Source organism: Leptonotus elevatus, chromosome 13 (genome assembly GCF_054856555.1).
Source record: "Leptonotus elevatus isolate MCC_2025b chromosome 13, RoL_Lele_1.0, whole genome shotgun sequence".
NCBI classification, from domain to species: Eukaryota; Metazoa; Chordata; class Actinopteri; order Syngnathiformes; family Syngnathidae; genus Leptonotus; species Leptonotus elevatus.
In genome coordinates, this window is record NC_141251.1 from 6,246,187 (window position 1) to 6,261,036 (window position 14,850).

Sequence of the window (14,850 nt, forward strand, 5' to 3'; positions counted from 1 at the left end):
ACCTTTTACAAATAATTGCCAAGCGATGCAACACAGTTTCGGCAATGACCAAATTGACTGTACACTGGCTGGTTCGAACCAAAATTGCCAACTTCCTGTTTCTTTTCTGACTTGGTTTCTGGAGGCAATTTTTGTAAGTCTACTCAAGCAAATTTCATGTTGCCAAGTGAAACAGGCTTTGGAGGTTGAATTTTCAAATACCACAACTAAATGCACGTACCTGCCACATTTGCTGGTGAGTCTGGAAAAGCTCTCAAACTGCATAGTGAAGCCATTGTTTTGTCCCTTAAAAAAACAACAACAACAACAACAACAACAACAACAAATGCATCAGTTAGAGACGCACATAGTCGTGGGGAGTTAATTTGCATATTTCCATAATGGTCCGATGGGGAGGGTGCAGTGTAGCATGAAATGCTCCGTTCCCTTTCAGATGGCAGCTCATCCAATATTGAGTGGGTTGTGTACTAGCGAAGCTTCTCATCTCGTCACTGTCGAGGTTGATCTACCTGACGGCTCACTTTCTCCAACATAAGAGGGAATGATTATTTCATATCTGCTCATTAGGAGTAGGGGGGGGGGGGGGGTGTAATATATTCAGTCACCAGCCACTACTTTGATGCTCCCCTTTATTCGCCATCCAGATGCTCTTAATGCATTTTAATAAGTGGCCAACTGTTCAACTGTGCTATGCCCTGCATATGACCTCCAGAGAGTTGATGACAGTAGTACACGACACATTTTTACTTAATGACCCTATTGGCATACAGTAGGACAGCAAACAATGCAAGTCTTGTTTAAAAAATAATAATAATTTCAGAAACTGAAGTTTAATTCGATTTTTTTTATAAAAAAAAAACCCAAAAAAGCCTGATCAGCCTTAAATAAACACAAAATATAAATTATTATTGCCATGGTTAAGGATGAAATAAAAAGTAATTAATAATCAATTAAAGAAATGTATTGTAGATGGTGCAATCTAAGGTTATGATACAAAAAATATAAAATGCCAAAAAATTATAAAAAAATTTGATATACAAAATATATAAAAATATATATTTTCTTAAATTAGTCATGATTTTAAGAAGTAAAAAAAACAAGCACAATTTTATTTGATTACAACCCTAATATTTTAAGAATTAAAGAACAGTTAAGATTTTAAAGTAAATACTATGAGATAAATACAAATCTCATTATTTTACTATAACAAATTTGTAATTTTACAAGTCACAATATTATAATATTTAAGACGGAATTTTACAACAAAATGTTGCAATTTTATGAGAATAAAGTCACAATCTTAAATTTAACAATCTTCTTTTTTTTTAACGGACGGAATTTTACGAGAAGTAACTTGTTTCCCCCCCTTCCAATTATTATAAGAAAAAAGTAATCTTTAAAGGTAACAATTGTAAAGTTAAAAGATTGAAGTCCGATTTTCTTCAAGAATAAAGAGCCGCTTCAATTGGTCAGGAGTCGGCTGCATTCCATCCCACAACTGCGCAAATGCCCCCTTAAGGCCAATTCTACATGTGCAGAGTCGAGGAAAATACCAAAAGAAAGAAAACTCCTGCGCTAGACTTTCGGTGGGTATCAAACTAGAGCCCTTAATTAATTAATGCCTTCAATTCAGCCAGCAACACAATTTCCACCGACTTTGTGTTCTTTCTCCTTACAAGTCGGGGTCATTCCAGGCTACTATAAAAATATTGGCGCCCTGAGAAATTATTTAAAGCGAGCGAGAGTGTGTGGCATTAATCTGAATTACATAAGAGATCTGCCACAAAGGAAGGGGTACTATGAGAATAAAGCACCATTACTGCCAGCGTATTTCCTCAAATAGCGACTTCTACTGAAATAGACGCCATGTCCTCTTGAATAAATAAACACCACACCACAAATAAAACCACTTTGATGACATGATGAATTTACTCATGTACAATCAATCTTTGCCAGTAAAATGAATTGAAATGCTGCAGAAAATAATTGACGCTTCACAAAATGGGGTTTGTAATGACATATAAATACCACAAGGTGGCAGCAAAGTACTTAAAATGGAGAGGATCCTGAAGCACCAACACCATACATAGCATTTACACAATCATGAACCTATGATACATTCAAAAAAAATAAATAAAATAAAATAAAAATTAAAAAAAATTAAAAATAAAAATAAAAATAAAAATAAAAATAAAAACCTTCACATTAGGCTCAATGCTAGCACAAAGTGACATCACACATGGGCAAACAAATATGCCTAGTGATAGTTACTCACATTCAACAAACGACAACTGTGGCTCTCCTTGCCTACATGCGAGGGCATCGCAGGACCTTAATTGCTAAAAATGTTCCCCATTTGTTATCATTTAGTGCAGGGCGAACGTGCACATGCAAGTGGGTCAAACCAGCGTGTCCACTGCGAGGTAAACACTCAGAGATGAGCTTTAATCCATTGGATTGCAGCTGCCTCCGGTAACTCAATTATGCACACATCAGTTTCACTAAACACACACACAAAGTGAGGCGGGCCAAAATTGCACTGCGAGATTAGTCGCTTATCCAAACTGCCACAGAATGAAGGAATTCAGTCGGACCTTTATGCGCGTGGATATGTGACCTTCTGTCACAGTAACTGCAGATCTTCTTTTCTTATTTGCAATCACCTGGTTGTCGCTTCAATCATATTTACACTGAACAGCCATGACTAAGATACACTTTATTATAGTTCTATGGTTATTATCAAATTTTTTATGTTTGCCTTGAACCCTGAATCATCATGATTATTATTATTAGTATTACAGCAGCTTAAATACATAAGATGATTCTTTAATAATAATAAAAATATATATTTCTCTTTAAGAGAGTGTGAGTTATTTCATCCAATGAACAAAGGAAGGAAGGAAGAAAAACAACAAAATTATTGAAAACTTAACCACACACAAGTAAAGTAATGTCCTGTGCAATTTGGATTGTAATTAAATAAATACATTTCAAGTAAATGTTGGATTTTATAATAAAACTAATAAATAAAAACTGTTTAAATTGAATTTAAAGGTACATATAAAAAAATAAAATCCACACGTCATCATGTGTGTGTTTTCTAAGGGGAAAGTGAATTTGACCCATTCTAAAGGTGTGACTTTTTTTTTTCTTCATCTCGTCAGGTCAGGTAAAAAAACCGCTTTCAACTTGCAAAAAAAAAAGTGCCAGCAAACATTAAACAAGAGGGTTGTACTTGGAAATTTTTTCGTGGGGTTGATTTTTGACATTTTTTTTACATGCCTGAGGCTGTTGCAAAAAAAATAAATAAAAAAGTTTTCTCTCCTGTGTGACGTTGAGTTGAGTAGTACCAATAAATGAGCCTTTGGCGACCTTTAGTGGACGGAAGAGGAAGTGCACCCACTGAATTTAAATGACCGCTAGATGTCGCTCTATGTGCCTAAAACAAGTCATACTGTCTAAAACAGTACAACACACACACTGACTATTTGGCTGTTATTGCTTGATTCCAAAATGGAATCCCGAATAAATCTCCACACAACATCTCATAATGACAAAAATAAAATTATTTTGAGTTGAGGATTTTTTTTGCAATTTTGTAAAAAAAGAAGAAGAAATCATATGCAGTAAGTAAATCATCGCAGAATAAAATCTGAATGAGAAATGGAATAATCTAGTGATTGTCCAATCCATTTATCCGATTAAACAGTTGTGTTCTTCTTGATTTAATATAATGGTAAAAAAATATATACAAGTAAAATTACTATCTTCGTATACTGTATGTATGCATTTAACATGGTTGTGTTTTATTAAATAATTGATTAATTAATACTAATTGGGTTAAGTATGTAAAAATTAGAATTAATTATTACAAAATAATATTTTACATAATTTAAATACAATTTAACGTCACAAATGGCCAATGACCACAAAATTTAACTAAGCCCTGTCCTAAACGTTTTTTTGTTTTTTTTAAACAACCATTGAGTAATCAAAGGTGCATGAGAAAGATCTGCAAGTTACAGAAATCAACCATCAGGCACACGGCTAATTGTGTGTTTTTCCACACCCTTTCTGAAACTTATCCTGATAAAAGAGAAAAAATAAAACAATTTCTTAACCCTCATCTGCCACTCATCTCCGCCAGGATCTTATTTTACGAAGCCCTTTTTGATCCCATCGCTTCTCTCCAAAATGCTAATTTGGTGCAGAAAACTGGAGATATTTTTATCTTAAAAGCATTCCAAATTGACATGCTGTTTCTTTGAAACAGAAAACTGCTGTCAAAATGAAGCGTTATGGCGAAAAAACAAAAAACAAACTCAACCTCACAGTGCCGGTGGAGAAAAACAAAACGAGTGAGAACCGGCACTTCCTGCTGGCCCTGTTTAGGAGGAGACGCTTTGACATAAATGACACGGCATGTTTTGCTGTTGGCGAACTCATTACTACGACAACAACATCATGTCATGTGGCATTAATAAACACAGGTGTGATTAATCGGTTTCGGCCTCCCACCAAAAATTGTGTTCAACAAAAAACACTGTAATATTGTACTTTCTAAAAACATGTTTAAACAGAAAGTAAATTAAACATTTTTTTTGCTACAATTTAATAGACCTTGTGCTGATCCTTATGGGGGCAGTATCACACAAATATACAGGAATGAGATAATTATAATTGCTCAGTAAACTGCAGTAATATTAGTGGAGCTTTACAGAGGATAAAGAATATGTGACTGTGGGTTTTGTTGTCTTATCTATCTACATGTCTCATTAATTTCTGCACTTTTATTAAAAAAATATTGATTTTATCCCACTCTTGCACATTTTATGATCTTAATTTGTTAATTATTTTACAAACCTTTTTTTTTTCCAACAAAAGGGACACTTTAAATATATATATATTTTTTTACTTACTTTCACATTGTCGGTCAAAACTTCTTCTTTTTTTGGGGGGTCTTATTTCTGTGGAAGTTGACGCACGCTAACAGTGGGGAAACATTTTCAAATCTCATTTGGTATCAGAAGAAATAAAGCATGCACAAAAAAACATGCAGATACTGGTAACATGTTTAAAAAAAAAAAAGGGTATTTGCTTTTTCTGTAATTGAAGGCTGAAAAAATTATATCGCCCAGCAAACTTATTTTCTCTTTCGTCTTTTTTTTTTTTTACAGAGCAGCATAAAGTTTTCCTTTATTCCCAAGGGGAAGCATGTCAGCTGCTTCCTTATGCAAATGAGAACAAATCCATCAAAATAGAAAATGAAAAACAGAATTTGATTTAAGGTAATACCGCCCAGCCTTAGTAGAAAGCAGAACTTTGGAAACTACCAACCAACGACAAGAGATTGCACAAGAAAAAAGGAAAAGAAGAAAAAGACAAGCAATGAGGAGAAGACGGTAAGTAGAAAGTTTATTTAAAGTGAAACGCGGAAGCCGAACAGCATTCCGTCATTTTTTCCGTGAGTGAAGGACACAAAGGAGTAACAGGAGTGGAGGAACATGCGAAAGGAAAAACAACACGTGGCAATAACAATCACAAAATGAAAGCTCAGTGTGTCGAGTGCAGACAATAGACGGATTAGTGACTTTATGTCATAAAGTGTGCGCGTTGCATGCTGCTCTGCTTGTCACGTCAATTTTACAACAATTCACAACATTTCTCTATCTTTTCGGTTGCAAATTTTGTCTTTGGAGGTGGCATCCGAGCTGTAAATATACAAATGACATATTCATGTCATTTTCAGCTTATTGTTACAAAATCAATAAAAAAGAAAAAAACTAATATTACTAATTGACTACACTTTTTGGCTAGTGAGTTTGTATGGGAACCCTAATACATCAAAGTTTCAAATGTTGATATTGTGCAATAATTCATAAGGACAATAAAAAAAAGAAAAAAAAAGAAAAATTGAATTACCTCAAACGCAACACTGACATTGCCTCACTGCCCCGCCGCGTCTGTGCTGTCCTTTGTGTTGCGTCTGTGGACGGTTGTCTTCATAAATCCGAAAAGGTCTGACTTGATGGAATCCCAGTCCTTTAGAGCCTTGAAAAAGAATACTGACAGATGCATAAAGGCTTTAAATAAATATAAGAACACATTTTTTCTCTCTCGGTTTGTTTTGCAATCATTACATTATTATCAAGTCATTTATTTTATATGTTTTTAATTATTTTAATCTTATTAAAAAAAAGTGTCCTGTACACCAAATGCAATGTTATTAGTAGGAGATTCAGTCAGGAGTTTGACATTTGAAAAGCCTTCAAGAAATTAGTATGCAATTATTTAAAAAATAATCGACATGCATTTGTGGGTCAAATATGATTCTATTAGAACAACACTTTTTGGGAGCGCCATGCGAGGCGTCAGACAGAGAGAAGTGGCCACAGAGTTCATAGTGTCATTAGCAGAGATACTGGAGGAGTCACTGAAAGGCAAAAAAGTGGTTGTGTAAAGCGTAAAGCACATTTTAGGGTTCATCAGCAAATTTCCCACAAAAGCCCAACTATTTTCAACTGTTGTTGCAACTTTCAGCTTGTCCCACTAGTGAACTCTAGTTGACTAGAGTCATCTGCATGAAAGGAAGTTCAGCAGCATGTCCCACTCACTCCTACAAGTGCCCTATTTTTTTTTTGTCAAAAAAATTGTGACACATTTTAAAAATGCATAGGTCCATCTTTGCACCCAGTTAGTGCAAACAAACTTTGGCTAGCTGCCATTTGGTTTTGAGTCCAGCCAAATATGGAAGTCTCCACACACTCTTATTTATATCCGCCATAGGGTGCAGGTGTCCCTCAGGGCACAAATTCACGCCTCCACTCTCATTCCCTCCCCCTCCCCTCAAAATTCAGCAAAGCAAATCTTTGTCCCCGGGCTACACGGAACTCTCGTCCGGCCTGGGCATCAGCTGAGTGCATTTGCGCTTCTCCAAGATCCTGTTGAGCTCGTCGGTGAAGGTGGAGCAGAGCGGTGCGGCGCTCTCCGCGTCGCTCTGGGTGAGCAGTACGTAGCTGTTGCCGTTCATCCGGCGCAGGACGCTGGGCAGGGTGGCCGAAAACCCGTTGGGGAAGTTGTACTCCGGCGTGGTGGGTAGGGGAGGGGCCGGCGGCGGGTTGGGCGACGTGTAAGCCTCGCCTGGGACGATTTGCAGAGAGCCTCCGTCGCGGATGTCGCTGTTCGGCGGCTTGGCGATGCCGTTGTGGACGCCGTGTCCGTTACTTGAGATGGTCTTCAGCTCCAAGTGGGCGGAGTTTCGCTTCTGCTTCCTGTGGGGTCTCTTGCCGCCCGGGTAGGTGGCGGCCGCTGTTGATAGTGAGTACTTCCCTCGGGTGCCCAACCGCAGGCAGAAGCCCAGGTAGAACAGCACCACTGAGAGAACCACACACAGGCTTCCTAGGATGGTGATGAGGGACAGATACAGGGCTTCCATGTTTTTGGCGGACAGAAACTCTGAGCGCGGCATCTGAGGCGCCGGTGCCGGTGCCCCCTCGGAGGGAGTGGGCGACGGCGAGACAGTGAAGCGGCGGCGAGGGTCTTCCGTGGGCGGAAGGGGCGGCTGGGGAGCAACTGTGACGTTGTAGGTAACCACTGCGACCTGGATGTGGTTCTCCACGGCGTAACAGGTGTAAAGGCCGCTCTGGTCCAGGCGGGCACGGATGATGAGCAGGCCGTCTGTGCCGGTGCGGAAGCCCGAGCTGAGACCGTAGCCGTGCAGCTCCTGGCCATCTAGCGTCCACAGCGGCGTGGCCAGGTTGGAGCTGAGCTCGCACTGCAGGAGCACATCGTCGCTCACTCGTACGGAGCGGCTGCTCGTGGACACGTCTGGAAGAGTGAGAAAAGTCAAATTTGAGACCATGTAGTTTGGTTTTCATTAGTAGTTAGTTTTTATTTAATTTTGACTTCTTTTTGTTACATTTACAGTGTAATTAGTTTTTAGAACAGGTTAAATATTTAGAAAGTGCTTCATTTAAAAAATAAAAAAAAGTTTTAGTATACTAAACTATAATCCCTGAACGACGGTTCAACCTTACCTCTGTACAGCTGTACAGTAATATAAAAATACATTTAAAAAAAACACACAAAGTATGTAAGACCCGAAATATGTATAGTAAAATTTGCATTTTGTACCTCATTAAAAACAAATTGAGCAAAACAGAGAATCAACCGCCGAGAGGGTCCTAAAAAGCTTCACTGGTCTGGAATCTGGACGCATGCATCGCTTCTTATGCAGCTAGCTAGTACCGAGCTTCAGCTAGCTACTAGTGCGGCTAAACACGTAGCGGAGTCGCTCCTAAGCCTGTCATGACTGCGTCCGTGGTGACGAATATGTTACATTTCTGACAAGTATCATTCTCATAAAAGGAATGACAAGGTAAGACACCATGCTAATTGCTAAGCTAACTATAACAAGGAAAGACGCCATGCTAATTGCTAAGCTAACTATGACAAAGAAAGACGCCATGCTAATTGCTATGCTAACCTAAAAATGATATATGTAACAGTTTAACACGGGAATAAAGTGATTGGGTAATTGAGAACACTTTTCACAGACGTCTGGCTGGAACTGTTACAACCGAGAACATTCACACATTGAAGAGCAAAATAGAAGGGAGATTAGTAAGCGTCTGGACTTTGGAGAGAAAATCATACATGCTAACTAGAATCGGAAACTGGAAATGGTGTATGTCAGCCGGCTTAAAAATACATTATAATATAGTTTTAAAAAATTATAATTATAAAATTTTTGGTTGTTTTTACAATAGAATCCTGAGTTAACCAAAACATCCCACTGAGAAATACTAAGCAGTCTCATTTTGATTGATTTATTTATTTCAGTTATTTCGTTAACAATAACAAACACCAAAAATTGTGATTCATACATAGCTTCACAGTTCAATCTGACAAATACATGAGCTCCTGCACTCTTCATGTTCATGTTTTCTTTTTTACCAAGAGGTAGGACAAGATGCCATTTAAAAATATCAGTGTAGACAATGTCCTCTGTGTCCTATTTCATAAAACAGTTCCTTGACATCTAACGCATGTTACATATCAAAGGCTTGTCCAAAGTTTTACATTTGTATTACTTTCAGCCATCTTATCACCTAGCACAGCCCAAAACAAGGAGCTGCCACATTTGATCAGATTGAAACTGCGAGGAAGAAGGCAGCATTCGCCTGCCATGAATATCAAGCAGATCTCTCTCAGAATGGGATTAAAAGAACAGAGGGGCGAGCGTGTGCATAATCAACTTTCAAACGGGGTCTCCACGCCCAACTAGGCATCTTTCTTTTTTGTCTGACTTTTTAATTTCACTTTCATCACTGGTAGAGCAAACCTTTTGGAGAATTTTACGTACCGGCTTGAGTGTTGTCACACCCTCTGCTCCCTTGCTGGATGTCCTGAATTAACGTGGATCTGCGGGGCAAAGGTGAGAAAGCGACACATGAGCGCAAAGCATAAACATGTTTGATGTTCCTCGCTTCAACATTGAACATTCTGTGCGGTTTTGTATTTGGGATACAGTCAAAACGTTTTCATGTGTACAAATAGAAATAAAGATGGTTTGTTTGAGTTAAAATATTGAACTTCGGAATTCAGCTGTTTATATAACATAGGTTCCTGATTGTGTACATGCTGGCAGCTGCATGGAGTTAGTGCTTATTAAATTTTCAACATTCTAAAACTACACTCTAAAAAGAGAATTGTTGAACCAATTTAAGATTACAAATTTAATTGTTGACCAAACTTAAAAAAAATGGCTTCAATTGGTAACACACAAATTAAGTTCATCCAAAGTGAGTATATTACGTTTAATAAATTCATAATTAATTAAATGTATTATATTCACTCTGGATTAACTTAATTCAATCGTACTTAATTTGTGCGTTACCAATTGAAGCAATTTTTTTTTTTTAATTGGTCAACAATTCAATTTGTAATTTTAAATTGGTTCAACAATTCTCTTTTTAAAGTGTACCGAATGCAGAAGATTTAATTTCAAATCGCTACTGCTAGTACCTGTGGCTGAAAAATGAAACTGCATTTTCCCTTCATATAACACAACGCGCACATGACGTCACATCCGCAGACAGAGGGCGGTGTAATTCAAACTCGAATCCTGTCTGAAAACTATTGGCCAGAGGCTTGCAGGACTTCCCATTATGACCAGCTAATGTGTTAATCTACTACAAATGTCATTTCATAAATAAAAAGGCTATTGTGTTTTGGGTAAAGTTGTGCAGCTTTAATAACCAACATTTAAGTGGCAAGAGTTAACCATTTCAAACCATAGTGTGGTGAGCAAAAGTGTACCCACTTGTTGGAAAGGTGGCTTGGAGTACACAGCTGCACACTGTGTTTACTTTCAGCTCATGCTTGTTTCTGCCAACAGAGCGATTGCGTAATACTTCTTGGAAGGGACACTGTGACAGGGCACAGCGTTGTTTGAGGTTCGTCAAAAGGCGGTCGGCAGCTTTTTGATCACCTGATAGCAGGCACACGAAAGCGTACGCGCACATTCGCCTATCCACGTATGTTTACTGTGTTCCTATTCTCATTAAATGCCAGACGGATGCGCCCTCACTTTGGCTAAAATGGAAGGTGGTCCTTTTGTGAAATGCTCCTCGTTCGCTCGCTCGGTGACAGAAAGAAAACGCACTTGTCTGTGTACACCACGACGTCCACGCACTGGTGTCCGCTCCAGGCGCAGTGAGGGTCCCTGGCGAAGATGCAGTCGTAGCAGGAAGCGTACCTACGGCAGTTGAACATGGGCAGCTGCACCACGCCCGACGCAGAGCCCACGTACACGCTCACCTGTGTTGCACGAACGAGAAATAATAAACACTGTGACAAGCATTGGGACGCGTATGTGTGTGTGTACGTGCAGATCAGACACACTACATGTGTAAGCGAGATGAGCACGCGGTCCACAGGCTGCGGTTCCTCAAAGAGCTGCAGCTCCTCGATGATGTGCAGCTGACCCTCCACGTGGACGGCCTTGTGCAACCAGCCCTCATCTGCGCAGAACAGAGTGAGGCTAAATTATGCGCTCAAACTGTGCAACGTACATCCTCTGAAGCTGTCACAATTTATATTTATCAAATATATATATATATATAATATATATTTGATTATCCCATGAAAAAAATATTAGTGAATTGAAGAAGTAAATTTTGCAAGGAGATATTTTGACTACATTTTAAAAGTTTATTAAAATAAATAAATAAATAAGTTCCATGAAATATTAATAAATATTTCTCACTAAGAAATTGTAAATACATTTTGCAAGAAGAGATATTGGCTACATTTTACAAGTTTATAAAAAAAAAAAGTCCCATGAATTTTTTTTTAAAATATTTTTCACAGAGATTTTGACTAATATTTACAAGTTTATTTAAAAATAAAAAATAAAGTCACTCAAGGGTTAAGGAACAAACAAAGCACTTCAGGTTGGGAGACAGCCAATCTACCCTTTGAGCCAAGCCGCTCCTACTGTGTGTTGGTATATTGTTCGTGCCAGCTGGAATCTTTGTACCTCCTTTTGGATAGTACCAAACAGTGGGAGTGGCATAATTCGGGTGGTAGAGGGGCAGTCTCCAAAGCTGAAGGTTGTGAGTTTTTTATTTTTTATTTAAAGGAAACTTGACTCATTGAGCCATTTTCAGCAATAAGAAGATAATATTTTGTCAATAATTAACGTGATAACTTCATTATTTTTATGAACAATTAATTCCTTTAAAAACACATTTTCCCACTTGCTGTCGAGCTGAGGAAATAGGTAACAACCAATCAAAAAACAGGTGAGATGTGATTAGTCGTTACCTATTTACTCAGCACAGGTGAGGTCATCTTCAGTAAACAGCAAGTGGAACAATTTGTTTTTAAAGGTGTTAATTGTACATGTAAAATAATGATGTTAACAAATTCATTCTGGACAAAATATTAACTTTTTACTGCTGAAAATGGCTCAATGAGTCAAGTATTCCTTTAATAAATTAGTAAAATGTACTAAAAAAATTCCTTCTAAAATTTTTTGTACTAGATTTTTGTCATGGGATAGACCAATTCTCTCATACACAGTAAAAATACTTTGAGTAAAAAGTACTAATATTTTAATATTTTACTCACTTCCAAGTGTAAATTTTACTCTGCGTAGAGTGGGGCTGAATAGACTTTGTTTATAGTAATACATACTCTACAAAATTTACATTGTATATAAACCAATCCCATCATACTCACCACAAACACTTATTAATGTACAGCATTGAAATAGCAAACGCAGACAAACTGATAATTTTAGGCTGGGAATTATATACATTTCAGAGGAGGGCATCCATTATTCAAATGTTTCCTCATTTGCATGAACTCCACAAATAACCAGGGTTGACTGTGAATGAGATAACTGTTGTAAAATGAAAAGCTGCTTCCCACTGGTACCCACCTGTTCCCATGTATAATACATGATATTCTTGCCCATCCAAGCCTTGGACCGCGTTCACAGCCATGTGTGTGTAGTCTGTGGTCCTCCTGAACAACAGGGGGCGGCGGTCGAACGCCTGGACCTGCTGGGACATCAGCGGGTGCCTTCGGACAAAGTTGAGCACGTCATCGGGCAGGGAGGTGGACACGTTGATGCCCCTGGCCCTCGTGGCGTCTGTGATACACTGAAGGGCCAAAATGGGGCGAATAAAGTCTTCAGTTAACAGAGAGGTAAAGGTGGCAAAAGTACATATTTTAACTGGTTTCAGTGTGTTTTTGTCATTTAAAAAGGGAAGTCAACCCCCCCCAAAAAAATTCTTGACAGTAATATGTTCTAGGCAGCGCCACTAGTTTAAATCTGGTGTTCTGGTTAATATTGCCGTTTTTATCAATATAAGAAAGCGGCCATTTTGCCACTTGCTGTGGAGTGAAAACAACAAACTGATATGAATATATGACCATACACGCCATGCAAGCCGTTGAAGCGACAGGGCGGCCATCTTGCTCCTCCCATCTCGCGAGCAAACTACTGTATAACTATACGGCATACGTACAAATTAGACATATACAGCTCGTAGGCAGTTAGTATAGGGCCGGGGGCGGGGTTTGTGACGGGGTGGTCACTATTTTTTAACAAGTAAAAAAAAAAAAAAAGTGGACGGTATGTGCTGCTTTGAAGACCCCCTTTTTCTATTATCACTTAGTTCCTTAGACCCTAATATTATATTTGGCAGGCATCATTTGTTTTTACAATTACAGTTATAATTCTTTGATAAAAAATATTTACTAAGCTACTAAATTATTTACTAAAAAAAGTTTCCTCCTGTAAACATCATTAAGCATATAATTTAAACATGTATTTAAGGCAAGTTGTAAAATGTCTGAAGTTCTCTCGTTCATGTTTAACAAATTAAAACATCATAAATCATGCTGTTTCTACTAAGTACTGTCCCAAATGTTCTTCAATTTTGATATTGTAAATGTATATGATTGTATACCGAGAAACGTTTCTTGGGAGGAGCAATATGGCGGCCTCGCAGCTTCAAAAGTCTTGGCCTATCGCCTATCCGGTCATATATATAGATCAGTGAAATGACATCACAGTTACTCTGGTAACAACCAATCATTGCTCAGTTTCAGAAAACAGGTGAGCTGTGATTCGTCGTTGCCTGAGCAACAACGATGTCATCTTCAGTCAACAGCAAGTGGCAAAATGGCCGCCCCCTGAGATAAAAATGGCTGGATTTTGCTGTATAACTCATATTCCACAAATGTAATATTAATCAGAATGTCATGTTTTGACTAGTGAGATCACATATAAGATATTATTGTCAAGAAATGTTTAAGGTTGACGTCCCCTTTATGTAGTGAATCCCAACAGTTGGTTTCATTAAATAGCAATTGTACTTTTCCGCCACTGTAAAAAAAAATAATAATAAAAAAATAAATAAAAAGGATGGTTAGAAGTATGAGGCAGTGTCAAGAGGCTTAAAGAATGTTCAAGCATGCAAAGAAACGTCAACCCCATTTAGCCAGTCAGCTCTAAACACCTGATTGAACATCCAAGGGTCCTTTTCTCAAATGAGTGCGGCTGACTCATGTAAGCGGCTTTCCCGCTCCCTTGACCGTCTGCCGCTCTGCGTTTAATAGCAAAATTAAGTGTTCAAGTGACAGCGCGGCAGATAATGTTAAGGGAGCCCAAGCCCGGGCTATCGCGCTACTAAGACATCGCCGCAGTTAATTGCAGGGGAAATAGGTTTCAGTGGTATAAGCCGGTTGGGATTTGGAGTCTCGTCTTCCTCATTTTACAGACTCGTTATCAGCCTCTATCTGCTAATCTGCCTCCTTTTTGGATCTCTGCTAAGGATCACTTACATTTGATCTCCGTTGAGAGGCAGGAGCTTCATTTAGCTTCTTATGCCTTATGAGGTGAATGCAAGCCACACTGTGACGAGAGTTCGCGGGGGGGGGGGGGGGGGGGGGGAAGGGATGTTAAAATAGCTGCATGGCAAGTTTGGTAAAGGTGGGATAGATAATTCGGTGAGGTGTATAAAAGGGGAAGTCAACATTCAGCATTTCTTGACAATAATAAACAGAAACGTGACATTCTGATTAATTTTACATTTGTGGAATATGATTTATGTGGCAAAATCCAGCCATTTTTCTCTATCTCAGGGGGCGACCATTTTGCCACTTGCTGTTGACTGAAGATGACAACGGCCAATCATGGCTCACCTGTTTTTTGAAGCTGAGCTGTGATTGGTTGCTACCTGAGACTTGAGCAATTGTGATGTCATTTTCACTTGACAGTTAGTGTCAAAATGGCCGCTTTCTGATATTGATAATAACTGCTGGATTTTACTG

At 38.5% G+C, this 14,850-nt stretch overlaps 1 protein-coding gene and 1 long non-coding RNA gene across 4 annotated transcripts in view; one reads left to right on the forward strand and one right to left on the reverse strand.

The window, feature by feature from the left end:
- Positions 1 to 6,155: 6,155 nt before the first annotated feature.
- LOC147163604 (semaphorin-4G-like) overlaps positions 6,156 to 14,850 on the reverse strand; it is a 28,833-nt gene continuing 20,138 nt past the window's right edge. For all 3 annotated transcript variants that reach the window (XM_086093162.1, XM_086093161.1, XM_086093164.1), the window contains 5 exons: positions 12,449 to 12,671; positions 10,909 to 11,024; positions 10,667 to 10,821; positions 9,365 to 9,423; positions 6,156 to 7,827 (listed from right to left, as the gene is read on the reverse strand). In XM_086093162.1, coding sequence (XP_085949288.1) covers positions 6,881 to 7,827; positions 9,365 to 9,423; positions 10,667 to 10,821; positions 10,909 to 11,024; positions 12,449 to 12,671 — 1,500 coding nt within the window. In that variant the 3' untranslated portion in view covers positions 6,156 to 6,880. The remainder of the gene's footprint in view (positions 7,828 to 9,364; positions 9,424 to 10,666; positions 10,822 to 10,908; positions 11,025 to 12,448; positions 12,672 to 14,850) is intronic.
- On the forward strand, positions 8,206 to 10,863 carry LOC147163605 (uncharacterized). Its single transcript, XR_015096902.1, has 4 exons — positions 8,206 to 8,377; positions 9,337 to 9,436; positions 10,400 to 10,457; positions 10,576 to 10,863. It is a non-coding gene; the product is annotated as an uncharacterized LOC147163605 (long non-coding RNA).